General features: G+C 35.1%; 1 protein-coding gene across 1 annotated transcript; it reads left to right on the forward strand.

The window, feature by feature from the left end:
* The first annotated feature begins 1,062 nt into the window (after positions 1-1,062).
* On the forward strand, positions 1,063-23,832 carry LOC131143841 (uncharacterized). The gene is made up of 6 exons (XM_058092210.1): positions 1,063-1,106; positions 1,225-1,285; positions 22,926-23,018; positions 23,148-23,357; positions 23,531-23,703; positions 23,808-23,832. The coding sequence occupies exons 1-6, from the start codon at positions 1,063-1,065 to the stop codon at positions 23,830-23,832; spliced, it is 606 nt and encodes a 201-aa protein (XP_057948193.1).
* Positions 23,833-23,869: the final 37 nt, after the last annotated feature.

A 23,869-nucleotide genomic window follows, 5' to 3' on the forward strand; every position in this document is an offset into this window, starting at 1 on the left:
AACAGTTATAAAATCTGTTTATTAGGTTTGTTTCCCAAATCCTTAGCCATCTTGCATTGATACATTTGAAAAGCATTTTCCAGGGTTTTCAAAGTAAGGTCTCTAAATCCATATCAACCCCTAATGAGCTTGAAAGCATTCAAAATGATATTTATAACGAAATACTTACATAAGACCTCCTAAAGACTTAAAAACTATCTAAGCTTGAAGTCTTCATGTATATCTTTACTTTGAATTCTCTTAGACATAAGGTTCAATATTCTTTTAGCTTCCACATGGTTTCTTTTGATCACCTTGTTGATGAAGTATAGCTTTATGGTACTTATGGTATTGGACTCATATTTCTTTGAACCTTTTGAACTTTTTCATACTAGGTTTCCTAAAATATCATCACTTAAGAAATAACTTGTTAAATTAACTTTTATTTGTTATCATCAAAACAAGATTCGAAAGCCATGTTAGGTCAACAATATCCCTTTTTTTTATGATGACAAATAAGGAGCAAAAACGAGAGAACCTTGATTAGGCTCCCCCTTACAATAAGCATACCTTTTAACAATATGTAAAAAATGATGATTTCAAATATAAGTTCAAAACTCAATAAGTCATAATAGAGTATTATAGCTCATTTCAACATACTTAATATCCAGATTAGGTTTCAAAGCATTGTAGCTCATGTCAACGTATATGCTCAATGTTCTCATTTTTCTCATTTTTGCTCTTTAGGATGTCACTCCCCCTTTGACACCAATCAAAAAGAGATAAGGAGCATAGTCACAAGGAGTCTTTGGATAGAACATAACAATAAGCGTAGTCATATAGGCATCAAAGAGTATAAAAAGTCATAATCATAAGGAGTTACAAGCCAAATCAAAATATAAACAAAGCAGCAAAAAGAAGAGATCCATAGATATAACGGCAATAAGTAAAAAAAAAAAATATCAATCATCATCGGCATCATCATCATCATCAGCTTCAGCTTCTACTTCATCACCCTCCTCACTTCCTTCTCCAGATTTTTCATCAGATGAAGCATTACTACGAGGGGAGGAGCTGGTATCCATGGGATCAACACTTGAAGATGAGCTAGCCCTATACTACTCTATGTGAGAAAGACGCTGGTCAAGTGAGGAGCAAGTAGTGTGGAGTAACAATGTGTTCTCCTAAAGTGATTGGAGGCCTAAACGTATGTCTCTGCTGAATGTAGTGAACTCATGATTTAAGGAAACAAACCAATGAGGAGTATCAATTGAAGGTCCTTGTTGCTGATCTGGAAGTGGAAGAGGTACAACTGCTGGCCTTTGTGGTCATCCTCCTTTCAAAAGCTAAACCTACTCATGCTTTTCATATCCCATTTGTTTCAGGGTTGTTGAAGTGAAAAGATCATACCGAGTATGCTTGATGACAAGTTCGGTAGGAGTAGTGAAACTAAGATGGGCAAAGATGAGGTTTAGAGCACCACCGTAAGGAAGAGTGACTCAATGAGCTTCCAATTTAACCCATATCCATTTCAAAATTTGGCTAGAGAGATCGAGTTTCTTCCCTTTTAGAAAACACCATAACACAAAACAATCTACATAGGATATGTGATCATACGAACTAGCTTGGGGTAGGATATTGTTTGTGATAATTTTCTGAAGTATTTGAGCTTGAAGATTTAGCTGTTTGTACATTGGAGGATGGCCAAAGTAAACATATTCCTCTACCATAATTAGTGGCAAGAATTACTCAAGAGTGAAACCTTACTCTAGAATCTATGGTTGAGCAAATGCTGGACACTCAAATTCTCTTGGGCTAATATGCAAAATAGGAGCTAAAGTTTATGAAGAAAAAACTATCTTCTTTCCCCTAAGCTCATTGGTTAGTACATTTTATCCATGTATCATATTTGCATAGAAGATCTTCACTAGGTTTGGATATAGGCTTTTGGATTGATAAGGTACGAAATTCTTCCAACTAATATTCAGAAACATTGGCAGGATTTCCAAAAATTTTGAATCAAAGGAGGAGGTATCTATGACCTTAACAAAAATTGGTTTCGTAGAACGAAGATGAGATCGGTATCGATGTTTCAATTGAGGAGTTACAAGCCATTGTCCGATGTTATTATCATCTCTCCATGAAGAAGGACCTCGATTTGTCGTAGTCTTGGTGCGAGACATATTTGATTTTGGAGGATCAATTGAACCAGCCAAGTGAAACTCTAGAAACCGTGGGAAAAGGTGTAGGAGAGTGATTGGGAGGCTTTTATTTGAGGGATTTGGAGCTAAGAATGAAGGGAGATCAAGAGAAGGAGGCTTGGATGAGTGATGGAACAGAGGTTAATAGCTTGGAGTCTGAAAAGTTAGGGTTTTTCGCGCTTAAAATATATAAGACTTGTTAGTTCTGGTGCCTGAAGTTTTGGGCTATGTCGCCTGCCAATTTATAAAATTAAATTTTCAGCAAGCAGTAGCACATCAATTGCCTGAGGTCTGAAGGCTCATGTGCCTGACCCCCTATTTTTCTCAGTTTAGATAACTGAGGTTATAGGCTTAGTCATTTAACCTCTCAAATTTCTAAAAATTCTCTTTTCACTCAACATGAAATCTTCCTAAATCACTTCCCTACTATGTAACAACTCAAGTTCTCTATTAATTGATATAAATCTTTCTTCGGGAAGAGGTTTTGTGAAAATATTCATCCTTTGGTCATTTGTATTTATAAATTCAAGTAATATATCTTCTTTTTGTACATGATCTCTTAGGAAATGATATCTTATATCAATATGTTTAGTTCTTAAGTGTGATATTGTATTTTTGGAAATGTTTATTGCACATTTAATATCACACACTTAATTGGTATGGCTGAGTACTCTAAGTGAAAGTCTTTTAATTGTTGTTTCATGTAGAGTTTTGGCTGCCACATATTCAGTTTTAGTGGTTGATAAAACAACGAAATTTTGTTTCTTGGAAAACCAAGAAAGACTGTCCTAAAAAGTTACAAGTCCCGCTTGCACTTTTTATATCAATCTTATAACCCGCATAATTGACATTTGAATAATTGATCATTTCAAATCTGGTATTCTTAGGTACCAAAGTCCTAAATCAATTGTTCCTATTAAGTGTCTTAGGATTCTTTTCACTGCTATCTGATGGGATTCCTTAGGAGCTTATTGAAACTGGGCACACATAGAAACGCTAAACATTATGTCCGGTCTACTAGCTGTCAAATATAAAAAACTTCCTGTTATTCCTCTATAATACTTCATATTTACTGATTTTCCTTTTTCATCTTTGTTTAGGCTTATAGAGGTACTCATGGGAGTTCCTATGGGCTTACTTCCTTCTATATCAAACTTTTTAAGCATGTCTCTTATGTATTTTGATTGATTTATAAATGTTCCATTTTTAGTTTGATTGATTTGTAAACTTAAGAAGTAAGTTGATTATCCCATCATACTCATCTCAAACTCATCTCGCATACACTTTGCAAATTCCTTACATAATTCTTAATTTGTAGCACCAAATATAATATCATTAACATAGATTTGTATGATTAGCATGTCTTTATTTTTCATTTTAATGAATAAGGTGCTATCCACCTTTCCCTTTGAGAAGCCATTCTCTAGTAAGGATCTGCTCAATCTCTCATACCAAGCTCTAGTAGCTTGTTTTAACTCGTACAATGCTTTTGTTATTCTAAATACATTATCGAGATTGATTGTTGTATTCCCAAAAGGGAGGGGGGTGAATTGGGTATTTAAAAATTTCTCCTATGTTTGCTCCAAATTCCATAAATAGTATTATAAAAAATTAGGGTCTTTCTCTATATTCATAAAGCTAATCATTCACAATAATAATACACAAACAACCAAGTTCTGAAATGTAAAATGCAAAAATTAAAAGCAGGCACCAAAAATGTTATCGGGATTCGGCCAATACTACCTACTTCCCCACTTCAGCTCGCAAGCCTGAGGATTACCATTATTGCTCACTTAATGAGTGGAGCGACACTGGTTACAACTAGGTTAAATTACCAGGGGTTCAACCTTTACAAACTCTTCTAAAGGGATGGAGAAGGCCCTAACAACTGATCCTTATGGGCTAGATCAATACCCCCTCAAGCCACGCTTGGAATACAATAATCAATATGATTTTTTCGTACAATTCAAATTCTTCTTAACTAAGTAGACTATGTACTGATTCAGCATAGTATAATCGGTCCACATCAACAATGTAAGAAGTATAAGGTCAGTGCTATATGTGTGCAATCAACACTAAGAGTAATGTCTATATTCTATTAAGTGCATTGAGTGTATCAATAAGCTACTCTTTCAAACTACGTATAGATGCGTATCTCAATCACAATTTAGGGTTTCAAAGATTTTCACCTAGTGTAATCAAAATATCGCAAAAATATTTTCTCAATATTCAAACACAAAGAGATATTCAAAAGTAAGCTTGTGAAAACTATTTTTGCTAAAAAAAAAAAAAAAAACAGAAGCTAAGGTGTCTTGCAATTTGAATGCCAAGACCCACAAGCTTTATTTTTTATCTACAAAAAATATTTATTAAATTAAATCTGGGGGGAAAACTATGCTCAACTCTCAATCTCAAAATCAAGCAAACAATAAATGCAATGAGAGTATAAGCTTGGGTAAACACTATGGGATATCTCACAATACTCTTATTAAATTGGTTTTAGAAAAAGAAAATGAAAAAGGGTAGAGTATATGGGTTGATATGTTGAAGTAAAGCTCTAAAAATTTCAGAAGAAAATTTTTAATCAAAAAACCCTAATCTCCTGTTAATCTTTGCAAATGAACCCATATTTATGTAGATACACTAAAAAAATAACCATTGGGGGACATAGATGGAACTTTAAAAAATTTTAAGTATGGTTAATAAAAAAAAACGACATTTTAACCTCGGTAAAATTCGAGCAACCCGAGAGGTTTGGTCAACCATTTTTAAGGTTCGGTAGACCAGATTGCTGAGTTCAGTTGACTAGGGTGTTTTTGAACCGAGGTGTTGGTCGACCAGATATGAGGCAATTTTTGAAGCTCCGAGGTTTGGTCAACCGAGCTAAGTTCAGTTGACTGAACTTGGATGTTTGATCAACCTGTCACTTTTCTACTTCAAGCTAGGTCGACAAAAGAATTGCGATTTCCCCACGTGCCAATTTGGTCAACTAGGGCATTGATGTTCATTTTACGAACAGTCGACCAAATGGTCAAAATTTTGACCCTAGGAAGGTTTGGCCAATCGAACGTCTTAGTATGTTTTGGTTCGGTCAACCAAATGGTCAACTGCTGACTTGGGGATGTTCGGTTGACTTAAGTTGTTATGTATGTTATGGTTCGGTCGGCCGAACACACTAACTTGGTGCGTTCAAGCTCTGATTTCATTTGAAGTCACCCTTATTTATTCACATGATTATTACTTCTAAGATATATGGGGTTTTTTCATGCAATATATTGGGACCTATGGTCAGTCTAAGGTCTTTGAGCATTTTAATTAGTCCCAAAAATTCGTTGTCGGTCAACCGAATCCTTAAGGTCTATCCATGGTCTCAAGCTTATAATCCCTACATGCATGATATGCATTAATTATTACAGACCTTTCATTATAATTACAAACTGAAATTATAAATATAAAAATACAACTTAAAACAGACAGGCTTTATGCTATGCTCCTCGGGAAATCCATGGATTGCGCCGAAAGTTGTGCTCGATTGAGTGCTTCTCGGCTTCATTTTCTCATATGTCATCTGTGCTTTAGAAAGGTAGACCTATTTATACACTAAGCACACATATGAGATACTGGGGTTTGTCAAAATAAAAACAGGATACGGACTTAAAAAGTCAACATTTATGTCCTCAAAACTAGGAGGTAGTCCCAAAAATCCGTCGTCGGTCGACCGAATCCTTAAGGTCCATCCATGGTCTCGAGTTTATAATCCCTACATGCTTGATATGAATTAATTATTATAGACCTTTCATTATAATTACAAACCCAACTTATAAATATAAAAATAAAACTTAAAATGGACAAAGGGTTTATGCTCTGCTCCTCGGGAATTCCATGGATTGCACCGAAAGATGTGCTCGATTGAGTGCTTCTTAGCTTCATTTTCTCATATATCATCTGTGCTTTAGAAAGGTAGACCTGTTCATACACTAAGCACACAGATGAGATACTAAGGTTGGTCAAAATCAAAACAAGAGATGGACTTAAAAAGTCAACATTTATGTCCTCAAAACCAGGAGGTTGTTCCACATAAACTTCTTCATTTATAAAACTATTTAGAAAAGTACTTTTTACACACACTTGATATGGTTTAAATTCTTTATGAGATGCATATGCTAACCATATTCTAATAGCTTCCATTCTTACTACGGGAGCAAATGTCTCATCGTAGTCTATTCCTTCTTCTTGATTGTATCCGTGTGGTACAAGTCTTACTTTATTTCTTACAACTATGCCATTTTCATCATTTTTATTCCTAAATACCAATTTAGTTCCAATTATTGAGTGGTCATTGGGTTTAGAACCTAACTCCATACTTTATTTCATTCAAATTGATTCAACTCTTCTTGCATAGCTATTATCCAAGAATCATTACTTAAAGCTTCTTCTATGTTTTTAAGTTCTTCCTGTGATAAAAATACATAGTTATTACATGAGTTCTTCAATGATGATCTAGTAGATTCTAGTCTAGTAGGTTCTCATATGATTTGATCTTTAGGATGATTTATTACATATTTCCATTCCTTTGAAAACTCAGAATTTTCTATAGGATCATCATTTGGAGTTTCTTCATATTTCTACTCTTTTTCTTCTTTGATTTCTAGATCTTCTAGTTTTTGTGAAGTATCATCTTTTTCTTTAATCTCAATTTCTTTTATAAAAGGGTTTAATTCATCAAAGGTTACATGGATTGATTCAATAATTGTTAGTGTTCTCTTATTATAGATTCTAAAAGCTTTACGGTTTGCTGCATATCCTAAAAAAATACCCTCATCTGACTTAGCATCAAATTTCCCTAAGTCATCTTCGTCATTAAGTACAAAACACTTACATCGAAAAACATGAAAGTAAACTATGCTAGGCCTTCTTCCTTTTCATATTTCTTAGGGAGTTTTATTTAGGCTTGATCTAATGGACACTCTATTTATTACATAACATATGGTATTAACCGCTTCAGCCCAAAAATACTTAGATAGTTTTCATTTAACATAGTCGTAGCCATTTCTTGAAGAGTTTTGTTCTTTCTTTCAATAATTCCATTTTGTTATGGAGTTCTATGTGCTAAAAAGTTATGTCTAATTCCATGTTCATTGCAAAATTTTTAAGCGTTTTATTATTAAATTCTCTTCCTTGATCACTTCTAATATTTAAGACACTATACCCCTGTTCATTTCGAAGTCTTTTACACAAGTTTATCAAGGTATTACATGCTTCATCTTTGGAGGCTAGGAAGAGTACCTAGGTAAACATGGAATAGTCATCTACAATGATGAAAGCATATTACTTTCCTCCTATACTTGGTGTCCTAGTGGGTCCAAATAAGTCTAAGTGTATAAGCTTTAAGGGCTCGCTAGTAGAGATGTGTTTCTTATTCTTAAAGCTGGTCTTAGTTTATTTTCCTAACTAACAAGCATCACAAATTTTATCTTTAACAAACTTTGTACTAGGTAGTCCTCTAACTAGGTTTTTCTTACCTAGTTTTGACAATAAATCCATACTAGCATGACCTAGCCTTCTATGCCATAACCAACTTGCCTCATTTATAATTACTAAGCATGTAATGTTTTGAGATTTTAACTTTTCAAAATTTATGCAATATACATTGTCGGTTCTACTAGCGGTGAATAAAATATTTTGTTTTTCTTTATCTTCAACAATACATTTGTCTTGTTTGAAAATTATATCAAATCCTTTGTCACTCAATTGGCTTATGCTTAATAGGTTATGTTTTAAGCCATCTACTAATAACACATCATCAATGGTAAGGGAAGGTTCTTTACCAATCTTACCGATTCCAATGATTTTTCCTTTTGCATTGTCTCTGAATGTAACATGTCCACCATCGTTTAGTCTTAATGAGGTGAACTTGGGTTTATCCCAATCATGTGCCTAGAACACCCGCTGTCAAAGTACCATTTTTTTTTAGATGTGGTTGTCCTAAGCAGACTGTTGACCTTATAGGTCACGCCCGGTTTTGGTAATGACAAATACTCTTATATTTAATAAATATCTAGTTCATGTGCAGGTCTATATTAGCAGATACATTGATAGCACGTGAAAGCTCAAAGCTTGAAAACAAATTTATGTTCTCAATTGTAATATTCAGTAGTGAAATTTGTTTGTAATAATAATTAGGGTAATTAGTTTGTAATAAGCACACACATCACATGTATTGTCTATTTGTAAAGCTCAAACCATATGCAAACCAAGTGTCCGTAGAAAGACCTTAGGGTTTTCACCAGACTTTTTCGGTGCATTCATAACCATAAATGACCCTAGGACACACACATTTGCACATATGTGTGTTAGGCACTTGAATAGGGTTTGTGTGTATGAAAACGGGACCAAAATGCACACTTGGTGCACTTTCGGTCGACCGAACCAGGCAGTTCATTCTGCCCTAGTCAACCGAATCAGGCCTGGGTCAACAGTTGACCAAGGCCCTGGTCGACTGAACCAGGTAGTTCAAAAACTCCTAGTCGACCGAAACCTCCCTAGGTAAACATTTTGACCATCTAGTTGACCAAGTCATTTTTGTACTCCAACTACCTGGTCAACCGAGGGTCCTCAAGAAAAATCGTAGCAGTCCGGTCGACTGAACCAGAAAGTTCAAAATGGCCAAGTCGATCGAACCTCAGAAAATTGGAAAATCACCCTCTACTAGTCGACCGATCCCTTAGTTCAAAATTCCCCTGGTCGACTGAACCATATGAGACTTAGTCAACTAAAACATTTGTCATCAACCAGAACTCTCAGGTTGCCCTAATTTGTTTTGCCACAATAAATATTTTTAAATATGATTAAAATGCTTTAAACATCATTAAACTTTTTTAATAATCCCTAATAGGTCCCCAACGGTCAAAAATACTAATATGTCTATATATACTCTTTCATTTGGGAGAATTAAGTATCGATTAGCAAACATACTCAAAAATTCTCTTCCAAGCTAAATACATCCTTCTTCTCGTACTCTTGTAAAATTCATCAAACTTACCTTCTTTATCCTTCTGTATCATTTGTAAGTGTATTGAGTGCTATTGTTTAGAGGTTTGCTGTTATTGTTTGAAGTGCTTTGAATCGATTTTCTTACAAGAGCATAACCTAAGTATTCTTAGGAGGCTTTTCTAATAAGCCTATCCTAAGAAGACTTGTTAAACTTCCGAGTGTTGCATTCTCATTGCTATAACTTAGGAAGTTTGTATTTGTTTTTGGCTTGCAAAAATATTTTCAAACGTACTCAAATGTCTTGTGGTATTCATATTGATAAATTTGTGAAAAGATATTTGTGTGTGTTATATTAATCTTTGTGGCAATATCCATTCAAGTCTATATCATTTGATGAAATACAAAGATTACATATATCTTGCGAACCAAGCATATACACTATTCACGTGATTGACATATTCTGCTATTTGGGATATTTGACTCTTGCATGATATCTTTGTTTGAGCACCTTGATTGAGAACATCTTGAAATACAAAGATTGCTTGTTGACACTCTCACGTACATACTACACTGATAGAAAATACCTTTGAGAGTTAAATAATCTGTGGTCTTTGTGATTGTGCGTATTATGGTACAAATCTGCTTTACGTGAAAACACTTTTATATTGTACCATTTGATTGTGTATCTAAGAGATTCCAGGCGTGGCCTGAGGGGGCGGTAATCCAGTCCGGTAAGGATTGGTGTAAAGGTTGAGGTCAGCCTTGTGTTAATTTGACCTGATTTGTATAGGTGCTGCTTCACCCGTTTAAGTGAGCAACTTATTGTGATAATCCTTGGGCTGGTTAGCCAAGGCGGGAACGTTGGCAGTTTGGCCGAACCTCGATGACATATCTGTGTGTTACCCTTCTCTTTACCACTTTCTAGTGCTTGTGTAATTGATTAAACTGCTTTATTTAATTTCTGATATTACTTGCACTAGATTGACCATAGGATTGCGAACATACTGTTGTTAGGGAGAATACCGAGGGGATAGATTTTAAAAATATCAATTCATCCTCCCTCTTGGGATCACGGTAAAGCTAACAATTGGTATTAGAGCCACGTAGCATAGACTAGTTGTTATTTTGTAAAAAGATCACATATGGCTCATAGCTCCATGACCCCTTTCCCTAAGGGACCATCTTCCACATGACCTCCTGTTTTCAGTGGTGTTAATTACACCTTCTAGAAACAGAGGATGCGCATCTACCTTCAGAATACTCATTGGAACGTGTGGAGGATTGTCTCTAAGGGAAACTATGTCCCTATGAGAACTGAAGGTGCAGCTAGGGTTCCTAAAACTGAGGATGAATATGATGATGATGATATGAAAGTTGTTAGTCTTAAGGCCACTGCCATGAATATTTTATATTGTAGTCTTGATGTAAATGAATTTAACAGGATTATCGCATGTTCTACAGCAAAAGAAATATGAGATAAGCTAGAGGTCACATATGAGGGTACTAGAGATGTGAAAGACACTAGGATAGATATGTTGACTAGTGAGTATGAGGCCTTTAGGATGAATGTAGGTGAGTCCATTCAGAGCATGTACACTAGATTCACACACATCATAAACTCACTGCATGCATTAGGAAAGACCTATCCCACATATGAGATGATCAGGAAGATCCTTAGAGGCTTACCTCCTGTTTGGGAAGCCAAGGCTACGGCCATTGCTGAGGGTAGAGACCTTCAGGCTATAAGCTTAGATGAATTGATAGGTTCCTTGATCACTTATGAATTTTCCATAAATGAAAGACTTAATGAGCATAACAGGGCTAAGAAAGTGACTGCACTAAAAGCATCTAATAACACATCTAGTGAGTGTAGTGAGTCTGACACTGATGATGAAATGACTATGCTAACCAGAAAGTTTAGCAGATTTTTCAGGAAGAATAGGAAGCCGTTTAAGCAATATAGAGACTCCACTAATGAGAAGGGAGAGTCTAGCAAAAGAAAAGAAAAATCAAATGCTCCTACATGCTATAACTGCAACAAGGTGGGACACATCAAACCAGACTGCCCACTGCTGAAAAAGGAGGCTATGAAAAAGAAGAAAGCCATGAAGGCTGGGACTTCATGGGACCAATTCAGTAGCAGCAACTCCGATTCAGATCATAGTGACACGGAGATCGCTAATCTGTGCTTGATGGCATACGAGGATGAGGTATTGTCTTTTTGTTCATCATCCTCTTATTATTCATCTAATATTGTGATTCTGACAGCATGCCTACATATAAAGAATTACAATTTGAATATATTCGTGTTTCAAAATTGCTTGGCAAAATGACCAAAGAGAATAATGATTTGAAAAAGAAATGTGAAAATTGGTCAAAATTGTATAATATGGCAAAAACCTCTCATGCATCTATTTTTAAAGAAAAAGATACTACTATTGCTGAGCTTGAGAAGAAATTGGAGGATAGCTCCAAAATCATTTTTAAATTCACAAAGGGCAAAGAAAATTTTGAAAAATTACTTGGTGCCCAAAAAAACTCCTTAGGTAAAGAGGGTCTTGGTTTTAATGGCATTGAAAATGTTAGATGACCTAATCTTTACTTAGGACATTTTACACGTGAGTCAAATCTCATATTCCTCCTAAAGAACCTAAGTGTAGATTGAAATGTTGTAAATGTAAACAGATTAGTCACATTCAATTTGATTGTCCACTTAGGAATAAGCATGCTAGAATTAGGAAGGTATGGGTAGTTAAGGGAGATCCTGCTACTAACCCCCGTGGACCCAACAAAATTTGGGGACCAGCATCAGTCACTTAGCTTATTTTGTAGGTACGCCTAAGATCGTCCTCCTCCAAGAACAAATGGTACTTGGATAGTGGGTGCTAACGACACATGACCGGCAACAAGGGCAAATTCACATCAATTGTTCCCAAGGATGGAGGTTAAGTAACATTTGGGGACAATGCCAAAGGGCGTATCGTCGGGGTAGGTAAGGTTGGTAAGGATTCCTCTCTTACTATTGATAATGTTTTACTGGTTGATGGACTGAAGTATAATCTACTTAGCATAAGTCAATTGTGTGACATAGGATATAAAGTATCGTTTGAAAATGACAAATGTATAGTAGAAAATAAAATGGACCACAAAGTGCTTTTTACTGCTGATAGACATGAAAATGTTTATACTACATCTCTTGATAATTTAGCTTCACAACAAGTAACATGTTTTTCTGCTATAAATGAAGCTAGTTGGTTGTGGCATAGGTGTTTGGGACATGCTAGCATGGATTTATTGTCTAAACTTGTTAGAAAAGAATTGGTTAAAGGTTTTCCTAAAATGTCTTTTGTAAAGGATAAAATCTGTGATGCATGTCAAATGGGTAAGCAAACAAAATCTAGTTTTAAGAAAAAGAAATTCATATCTACTACTAGACCTTTGGAGATGCTTCACCTAGATCTATTTGGGCCTAATTATGTGCAAAGTCTTGGTGGTAAATCTTATGCTTTTGTAATTGTGGATGACTTTTCTAGATTCACATGGGTGTTATTTCTTGCACATAAAAATGAATCATGTGAACATTTCACCAAACTTTGTAGGAGAATTTAGAATGAAAAAGGATATAAAATCACTCACATAAGAAGTGATAGAGGCATAGAATTCAAAAATGAAAGCATAGAAAAATATTGTGACTTAGAGGGCATATCACATAACTTCTCTGCACCTAGGACACCTCAACAAAATGGTGCAGTATAAAGAAAGAATAGGTCACTGCAAGAAATGGGTAGAACTATGTTGAATGAGCATAACTTGCCTAAATATTTTTGGGCTGAGGCTATTAATATTGCATGCTATGTTATGAATAGGGTGTTAATTAGACCATTAATTAATAAAACCCCTTATGAATTATGGAACAACCATAAGCCTAATATTTCCCATTTTCATGTGTTTGGTTGTAAATGCTTTGTGCTTAGAGATAATGAGCATCTAGGAAAATTTGACTCTAAATCTGATGAAGGCATCTTCCTAGGCTATGCACTTAATAGTAAAGCATATAGGGTTTTCAATAAAAGAACTTTAATTGTGATTGAATCTATGCATGTTGTGTTTGATGAGTCTAATCCATTTTCTAATAAAGATGATGAAGATGATATTGATATTAGAAAATGCTTAGAGAAAATGTCTATTGAAAACAATGCAAGTGAAAATCAAGAAGCAAATGAAAAATCACTTGAAGATAATGAAAATGGAAATCAGGAGTTGCCTAGAGATTGGAAATACATTAGAAGTCATCCTTTAGATCAAATCATAGGCGAACCATCTCGTGGAGTAGCCACAAGATCCTCCTTGAGAAATATAGTAAATCATTCTGCTTTCTTGTCCTAAGAAGAACCTAAAAATATTAAAGAAGCCATAGAAGATGAGTCTTGGGTAATGTCCATGCAAGAAGAGCTTAATCAATTTGAGAGAAGCAAAGTATGGACCTTAGTTCCTATGCCTAATAAGCACACCATCATTGGAACTAAATGGGTATATAGAAATAAGAAAGATGAGAACGGGGTAGTAACTAGGAATAAAGCTAGACTAGTTGCCCAAGGGTATAACCAACAGGAAGGGATTAACTTTGATGAAACATATGCTCCTGTTGCTAGATTAGAAGCCATTCGTATGTTACTTGCCTTTGCCACTATTAAAAATTTTAAATTGTTTCAAATGGTTGTTAAAAGCGCTTTTCTAAATGGCTACATAAATGAAGAGGTATACATAAAACAACCACCCGGTTTTGAAAATCATAATTATCCTGATCATGTTTACCAGTTATCTAAAGCCTTGTACGGATTGAAACAAGCTCCTAGAGCTTGGTATGAGAAACTTAGTGGTTTTCTACTAGAAAATGGGTTTACCCGTGGCAAGATCGACACTACACTTTTCATCAAGTCCAAAAATAATGATATGTTGCTTGTTCAAATTTATGTGGACGATATCATTTTTGGAGCAACTAATGATAAGTTGTGTAATGAGTTTGCCAAATGCATGCAAAGTGAGTTTGAAATGAGCATGATGGGTGAACTTAGTTTCTTCTTAGGTCTGCAAATTAAGCAAGCTAATCATGGAACTTCCATATGCCAATCTAAATACATTAGGGACTTGCTAAAGAAATTTAATATGGAAGATTGTAAAATTCTTGGCACACCTATGAACTCTTCTATTAGGCTTGATAAAGATGAGCAAGGAATCCCTATTGACATAAAATTATATCATGCCATGATTGGAAGTCTCCTATATCTCACTGCTAGTAGGCCTGACATTATGTTTAGTGTGTGTGTGTGTGCTAGGTTTCAGGTTGCCCCTAAGGAATCTCACTTAAAAGCTGTCAAACGAATTCTTAGGTATCTAGTTGGGACTATAGAGTTAGGCTTGTGGTACCCTAAGCATACTACCTTTGAGATTGTTAGTTACACTGATGCTGACTTTTCCGGTAGTAAGGTTGACAGAAAAAGCACTAGCGGCACTTGTCATTACTTAGGAAAATCTCTTGTTTCTTGGTTCTCCAAGAAACAAAACTTAGTTGCCTTATCCACAGCCAAAGCTGAATATATTGCGGTTGGAAGTTGTTGTGCCCAAAATCTTTATATGAAACAACAACTTGTGGATTTTGGATTGCACTATGAAACAATACCGATTAAATGTGATAATACTAGTGCAATCAACATCTTTAAAAATCCTATCTCACATTCACGAACTAAACATATTGAGATTAGACATCATTTTCTTCATGATCATGTGCAAAAAGGAGATGTGGCTCTTGAGTTTGTATGCACTAATTAATAGTGGGCCGATATATTCACTAAACCACTACCTGAGGATAGATTCATACAAATTAGACGTGAGTTAGGCTTAATGCATAGTAGAGAAGCTTCCTAAACTTAAATGTGTCATAACTTGCATAATTTTTGGGGGAGCTCTCTCATGCGAACCTTTCAAGTCTTAGCGACTAATTCTATTATTGACTTATCTTCTTGCTTGAGACTTTGTGAAAAGTTAATTATTGATTATATGCATAGTTCGTATTTCTATCACATGCTTATATTGCTTATCATTTGTGTTGCAAATTTGTCCAATTCATGTTCATCTCGATATTTCATTTGCTTGATTGGACCATACTGAACTATTTGAGTAGTTGTAGATAAATTGTTAGGAAATTTAAACTCAAACAGGTTACGATTATATAGGATGTCTTTTGGAAAGTTCGATTTACAAACAGCACTTTGCCGAAATTTGTCTAAGTCTTTCCAACATTCTTCTTGTATAACTGTAATATTTACCCCTACCTAGGATTTTAGTTCAAATGGCCCCTTTTTGCTGTTGCCAAAAGGGGGAGATGGAAAGGCGCAAAAATAACGGGCTAATGGGCTTGTTTAAAAATATATTGGATGCACATTGTGAGGGGGAGCCTTCTTGGGCTTAACCCTATATTTTTTCCAATCGTATTTGTCATCATCAAAATGGGGGAGAATGTTGACCATATAGCTTACGCCTGGTTTTGGTAATGACAAATACTCTTGTATTTAATAAATATCTAGTTCATGTGCAAGTCTATATTAGCAGATACATTGACGGCACATGAAAGCTCAAAGTTTGAAGAAAAAATTATGTTCTCAATTGTAATATTTAGTAGTGAAATTTGTCTGTAATAATAATTAGGGTAATTGGTTTGTAATAAGCACACACATCACATGTATGGTCTATTTTGTAAAGCTTAAAACATAAGTGAACCAAGTGACCGTAGAAAGACCTTAGGGTTTACACCGGACTTTTTTGGTGCATTCATAATCATAAATGACCTTAGGACACACACATTTGCACATATGTGTGTTAGGCACTTGAATAGGGTTTGTGTGTATGAAAACGGGACCAAAATGTACACTTGGTGCACTTTCGGTCAACCGAACCAGGTAGTTCATTCTGCCCTGGTCGACTAAATCAAGCCTGGGTCAACAATTGACCAAGGCCCTAGTCGACCGAACCAGGTAGTTCAAAAACTCCTGGTCGACCGAAACCTCCCTGGGTCAACATTTTGACCATCTGGTCGACCGAGTCATTTTTGTACTCCAACTACCTGGTCAACCGAGGGTCCTTGGGAAAAATCCCAGCGGTCTGGTCGACTGACCCAGCCAGTTCAAAATGGCTCGGTTAACCAAACCTCGAAAAATTGGAAAATCACCCTCTGCTGGTCGACCGAGCCCTTAGTTCAAAATGGTGGATCGAACTGTATGAGACTTGGTTGACCGAAACATTTTTGGTTGACCGGACCTCTCGGGTTGCCCTAATATTTTTTACCACAGTAAATATTTTTAAACATGGTTAAAATGCTTTAAACGTCATTAAACTTTTGTAACAATCCCTAATAGGTCCCCAACGGTCAAAATTTCCGATATGTATATACTCTTTCATTTGGGAGAATTAAGTATCGATTAGCAAATATACTTAGAAATTCTCTCCCAATCTAAATACATCCTACTTCTCAAACTCTTGTAAAATCCACTCAAACTTACCTTCTTTATCCTTCTATATCATTTGTAAGTGTATTGAATGCTATTGTTTAGAGGTTTGCTCTCATTGTTTGAAGTGCTTTGAATCGATTTTCTTACGAGAGCATAACCTAAGTATTCTTAGGAGGCTTTTCTAATAAGCCTATCCTAAGAAGACTTGTTAAACTTCCGAGTGTTGCATTCTCATTGCAATAACTTAGGAAGTTTGTATTTGTTTTTGGCTTGCAAAAATATTTTCAAACGTACTCAAATATCTTGTGGTATTCATATTGATATATTTGTGAAAAGCTATTTGTGTGTGTTATATTAATCTTTGTTCCAATATCCATTCAAGTCTATATCATTTGCTGAAATACAAAGATTACATATATCTTGCGAGCCAAGCATAGACACTATTCACGTGATTGACATATTTTTCTATTTGGGATATTTGAATCTTGCATGATATCTTTGTTTGAGCACCTTGATTGAGAACATCTTGAAATACAAATATTGCTTGTTGACACTCTCACGTACGTACTACACTGATAGAAAATACCTTTGAGAGTTAAACAATCTAGACCACACTGAGCATTTGGGTACAAATCTGCTTTACATGAAAACACTTTTATATTGTACCATTTGATTGTATATCTGAGATATTCCAAGCATAGCCTGAGGAGGCTGTAATCCAGCCCGGTAAGGATTGGTGTAAAGGTTGAGGTCAGCCCTGTGTTAACTTGACCTGGTTTGTATGGGTACCGCTCCATCCGTTTAAGTGAGCAAGTTATTGTGATAATCCTTGTGCTAGTCAGCCAAGGCGGGGACGTAGGCAGTTTGGCCGAATCTTGATAACATATCTGTGTGTCACCCTTCTCTTTACTACTTTCTGGTGCTTATGTAATTTATTAAACTGTTTTATTTAATTTTTGATATTACTTGCACCAGATTGACCGTAGGATTGCGAACATACTACTGTTAGGAGGAATACCTAGGGGATAGATTTTAAAAATACCAATTCACCCCCCCTCTCTTGGGATCACGGTAAAGCTAACACAGACCTACAAGAAGGGTTGAGTATGTTACTCTTAGGTAGCCAAACTTTCTTAGGTTTCTTTGTTTCAGATTTTTTTTTATTTAATTTTCCAGACTTTCTTGATTTTCACATTCGTTCTTTTAAATGGACAATCAAATTTTATGTGTCCCTTTTTCTTACATAAGAAGCACGTAGTTTGTTGATAGATATTAGATGAAGATGTGTTTGCATAGTACTTTGATTCTTTAACAAAGTATCCCATTTAAATATTTTTCTTATTTTTGTTCTCAATTCCATTAAATCCTATTCCTTCTTTATCTAGTGACATTTTTGGTTTTCCAAGCAAATTTTCAAAATTTTCCTTTCCTTTAGTAAAATTGTGAATAATTTTCTCCGTATCTTCAATTTTACTTTTAAGTCTTTCTTGCATTTACCATTTACTTGTGATTTAAATAAATCTTGAGATATGTCATTCATTTTCTTAATAAGCTCATCAAGTTTGAGTCTTTTTCCTTTTCAGAAGCTTTCGATATATCTAGTTGATTTTGAAGTAATTCATTTTATTTCTTTAAAACAATGTTCCTTTTAGTTACTTTTATGAGCCTATTGTGTAAGGCAAATAATTCATCCTGAAGTTCTCTGTATGGTGGCATACTATCACATGAATCACTACATGATTTATCACTTCATTCTTCGAGATAACTATAATAGGAAATTACATCATCCTTATGAGCCATGAAGCATACATTGGCCATCTCTTGTTCACTTGATTCGTTCTCTAATTTTCTTGAGCTTGTATTATCCCATGTAGCTTTCATTGCTTTATTTTCCTTCTTCTTGTCTTTCTTCATTTGTGGACAATCAAGTTTAATATGTCCAACCTTTTTGCAATTATAACATGCAAGGGGTTCATTCTTATTCTTATTTTCCATTTTACTTGTTTCTTTTTTTTTTTTTTTTTTTTCAATTTTTGCACCTATAAACTTTCTAGCAAACTTCTTATTTCTTTTAAATAATTTACCAAGTCTTTTAGTAATGAAGGCTAGTTCTTCATCATCTAATTCACTTGTATCTTCCTCTTCTTCACTCGAGCTATCTTTGGCAGCCTTAAGGGATGTAGATTTTTTGTGTTGGTTTTCAACATTCCTTTCATTCATAGCCATCTCATAGGTAAGAAGGGATCCAATCAATTCATCTAGTGAGGTATTTTTAGGGTTTCTTCCTTTTTGAATCATCTCATAAGTAGAGTAAGTTTTACCTAAAGCATTAAAGGAGTTTATGATATGAGTTAACCTAGTGTACATATTTGTAATAGATTCATCCGGATTCATCCTAAAAGCTTTATATTCTCTTGTAAGCATGTCAATTATATTATCTCTCCCATCAATGGTACCTTCATAGGTTACTTCTATTTTGTCCCATATTTATTTTGTTGTTTTGCATGTCATGACCCTATTGAATTCATTTATGTCAAGAGCACAATATAAAGCATTTATAGCGCTTGAGTTAACTTGCAACATCTTATGGTCTTTTTTAGTCATGTATTTTTCTTCTTTGGGAATTTGTTTTCCATCTACAAGTTTGGTAGGGATAAGATCACAATGTGTGACAACCCTCCATACTTTCCAGTCCATGGTTTGAAGGTAGATCCTCATTCTTTGTTTCCAAAATGTGTAATTAAGTCCACAAAAGATCAGCGATCTGGTTAAGGATTGACCCTCTCCAAAGGGAGCTATGCCTATGTGTTCCATTTAGATCTTTATATAGCTTCTAATTAAAATTTTCTATAACCCCGCCCTGATACCAATTGAAAAATAAGGTGTAGTCCCAAGAGGGGGGTTGAATTGGGTTTTTAAAAGTTTCTTTTAAATCCTTTTACAAATTCTTAACCTTTTCTAATTTTAGCAAACACACTAGAATGATTTTATTTTTAATTAAACCAACCACAATCCAAACTCAATCAATGAATTGATCAAATACAAACCAATGATTCTTAATGTGATACTTTCAACAATGTCAATCAATACCCAATCAACCAACCAATTAATCAATCACAAGTTACTTAACCAATATAAGAGTTTCAGTAGCATTTCATTGATTTAGCGTTTGTATAACTCAGTGTAGAGTTTGATAAAAGCCATGCATTTATAAATTTTATGCACTTCCTTTTAACAAAGGGTTTCCGCAAATGATTAACCAACGTACTCCCTTTAAGGTTTCCACAAAAGATCAATCAACCTTGCTTAAATTAAAAGCTTTTCCCAATTTCATTAGTTCAGCTTCTTGCACTTAGATACACAACCAGGCAATTTATATATACAAAAAAATTAAAGAGTAAGGGCAGAGAGTGAGACCGAGTTTTTTACGAGGTTCGGCTTGTACCCAGCCTATGTCCTCACCATAGGCAAAACCACAAAACCACGTAAGGATTCCCTTATAGCATTCCTTTATGAGGGGAACAAACCATTACAATCCCTTCTTCGATTAGGGTGGATCCCCGTCTCCAAGTGATACCCCACACTTGGTACAATGATCCAACCAACCTTGAATCATCAAAAACTAAAATGGAAACAAAAAACAATTCTTGTGTACAAGGGATGCTCTCACATAGAGCTGGTTAGTACAAATATAGCACAACTAATACTTCAAAGTAAATATCAAAGAGAATTGAATTGAAGCTCAAAGAAGTATGTCACCAGGATTCATCTTTTGATTTGTTTCAAACCTCAGAAGATTAGCTTTTAGATACATGATCAGAGACTCAATTTTTCTCAGAAAATTCTTAGTAAGAATATGTATGCAGGAGGGATTTGAGAGAGAGCGAGCAATATAGCTTGAAAACTGATTTTCAATTCTTGGTTATTAATTTGATTTATGAAACCATGTATTTATAGGCTCGAAAAGCATTAAATTCTTGTTGCCCAAGTTACTTGGAGTGTTTCCCAAGTTTATACTACGTTTGGGGCACAAGTAACTATTTTTGTAATTTCAAAAGTTGTTTTAAAAACTAGCCGTCCGAGGGTCGGTCATCGGAGCTCTTTGGGGTCAGTCGCTTGATCCTTTTGAACACAGTGCAAATTTTTCGTTTAAAACATGGTCATGCGCCTGAGGATTCAGGGGTCAGTTGCCTAATCCTTCACCACCTGTTCAAAATTAGTTCTTGAAAATCTTCAGTTGCCTGACCAAACACAGGTCAGTCGTCTGAATAGTTACAAAATCTATTTATGAGGTTTGTTTTCAAAATCCTTGGCCATCTTGCTTTGATACATTTAAAAAGCATTTTTCAAGGTTTTCAAAGTAAGGTCTCTAAGTCCATATCAACCCCTAATGAGCTTTAAAGCATTCAAAATGGTATTTATAATTAAGTACTTACTTAAAACTTCCTAAGGACTTAAAAACTCTATAATATTGAAGTCTTCATGTATATCTTTACTTTGAATCCTCTTAGACTTAAGCCTCAATATTCTTTTAGCTTCCACATGTTTTGAACACCTTGGTCCTCTTGAGCTTTCTTTTGATCACCTTGTTGATGAAGTATAGCTTTATGGTACTTGTGATCTTGGACTTTCATGTCTTTGAACATTTTGAACTTTGTCATACTACTTTTCTAGCAATGTTATCACTTAAACAATAACTTGTTAAATTAACCATTATTTGTTATCATCAAAAAAAGATTAGAAAGCCATATTAGGCTAATAATATTCTTCAGTTTTTGAACTAGTTCATGCGTAGGGTAGAATGTGTGGATGCACTAACTTCTATTTTGCAGCGTTATACCGAGTTATTATGGTCACACGAATGTATGGTTTATGATTGCAATTGTTTAAAAATTCGTAACATGTGAACTCAAGGTTATGGAGGTATAGGATTCTGTAATCTAATTGCGATTGTTTGTTACAAAATTCATAGCATGTGAACTATGGTCATGGAGGCATAGGATTCTGTAATCTGATGCAACTTCATCTCAGGAGGCACAGTTGTGGCGTGTGCATACCGGTGGTGAAAAATAGGAAAATCCCTTAGAATAGTGATGCGATTTTTCATTCCAGTTTGAATTTGAATTTGAATTTGAACTTTAATTTGAATTTTTAAATTTGAATTTGAATTTGAATTTGATTTTGAAATTGAATTTGAAATTGATTTTTAATTTGAGTTTGAATTTGAATTTGAATTTGAATTTAAATTTACTTGGACCCTTGCGACCTGATCGGGCAGGTCAAATCCTATCGGGGGCACTGCCTTAAGACCCCGCCGACCGCTGGCACTCCATAATGGCAAGTAAGGAATCCCTATTTTATGATGTGTGCTGCTGGACCATAATAATCGAGTTTTTTATTATATCATATTTGTTGTTTATATATGCTTGCTTGGCATGTTTTCTGTTCTTATGTTATGTCATTAGCGTGTAGGATTTAATATTTCAATATTGGTTTATGCATGTCCAACGAGAGAATAAAAATAATTCACAAGTTATAAAAAAAAATTAAATAATTTAAAGGAATTTAGAATTTTATTTGTTGCATGTATTTTAGTTACCAATATTGGAATATTAAATTTATTGGAATATTAAACACGTGCAAATTTGCATCCCTCAAAAATTAAATAAGTATGTGGGTGAGGGAATTTATTACGTATAAATCCCATGGTCTCTATCACTAGTTTATAGGTGATGTAATTAATTTTATGAGATGATATTAATATCTTCCTCCCCATTGGATGGAATTAATTATAGACTCACCGAGCATTAACTCTAGTAATTGTTAGTATTGGGTCACCTCTCCATCTAGGGGATTCATTACGAGACAATAGGTATAATGTTATGTGATGGTATATACTTAGTTATGAATAATAATATTCTCACTATCTGAGTCACTTCCATTGTTTATAGGACCAAAAGCAAAGTCAGCAGTTTAATTTTTCTTGGCATAGTCACTTTCCTAGACAGTAAAATTAATAGGTCCTCACCTGTCTACACAAATTTTGAGTAATAGGCGACCTCCCATCGAGGCATATTCCTCACGGTGTGCTAGGTTGCTGATAGATTCTTTAAAAGAAAAATATTGGTAGAGGGAACCATATTATTTTAATTGAATTAAAAGTTTATTATTGCTCAACATAATTTATTATAGTATGTGGTTATCAGGATTAAAATGGCTTTCAATATCCTAATTGTTATTCTCAAAGAAAACAAACTGGTTGGACTTAATTATATTCACTGAAAAAAGGAACTCGGACATTGTACTGACTAGAGAGGAGTACAAGTATGTGCTCGTAGAGGTATGTCCATGAAAACCTATTGAAGGGGCAACCGATGAGGAAACCCAAGCTTATCGGAAGTGGATTAAGACTGATGAGATGGCACGGTGTTACGTATTGACATCTATGTCGAATGTTCCATAACATCAGCATCATTCTATGCCTTCTGCCTATGATATAATGCAGAACCTCAAAGAAATGCTTGGGGATCAAAATCCTACTGCTAGGCATACTGCTATGAAGGAACTCATGAATACTAATATGGAAGAAGGGACCCCAGTAAGGGATCATGTTCTGAAGATGATTGGTCTTCTCAATGAGTTAGAGATCCTTGAAGTTGAAATCGATGGGAAAGCCCAGGTCGGTGTCATTGTCCAATCGCTACCTAACTCGTTTAAGCAGTTTTGCCCATATTATAACATGACTAAGCTCTCTCACTAATTAGCATAACTACTTAAAGAGCTTCAAGTAGCTGAGGGCCTCATCAGAAAGATAACTTTTGCTCTTATGACTAAGAAAGGTTCTTCTTCAAGGCCAAAAGGCTGAAAGAAGTAGAAAACGGTTCAGAAACCACAGGGAGCTCCTCCAGTAGTACGTGGGCCATAGGATGGAGTGAAAAAGCCCAAGGGCAAATGTTTTCACTGCAAGCAGCCAGGGCATTGGAAAGCACAATGTCCAGTTTATCTTGCCAAATAGAACAACCAAGGTACATCTTATTCACTAATAGTTGAAATATGTTTAGCGGTGATATCTACTAGTACCTAGTGTGTAGATATGGGAGCCAATAATCATGTTTGCAATTCTTTGTAGGGGTTCCAGCAAACCCTCTAGCTAAGTGATAGGGAAATTTACATATTTCTGGGAGATGGCAT

This window comes from Malania oleifera, chromosome 12 (assembly GCF_029873635.1).
Source record: "Malania oleifera isolate guangnan ecotype guangnan chromosome 12, ASM2987363v1, whole genome shotgun sequence".
Classification (NCBI taxonomy): domain Eukaryota; kingdom Viridiplantae; phylum Streptophyta; class Magnoliopsida; order Santalales; family Ximeniaceae; genus Malania; species Malania oleifera.

What these genes read in the sequence shown, in the direction of transcription:
- LOC131143841 (XM_058092210.1), top strand. Translation starts at nt 1,063, where the DNA reads ATGGGATCAACACTTGAAGATGAGCTAGCCCTATACTACTCTAT. An exon ending in ACAAGTATGTGCTCGTAGAG is followed by an intron (nt 23,019 to 23,147) that starts GTATGTCCATGA and finishes CCATAACATCAG; the next exon opens with CATCATTCTATGCCTTCTGC. An exon ending in TGCCAAATAGAACAACCAAG is followed by an intron (nt 23,704 to 23,807) that starts GTACATCTTATT and finishes AATTCTTTGTAG; the next exon opens with GGGTTCCAGCAAACCCTCTA.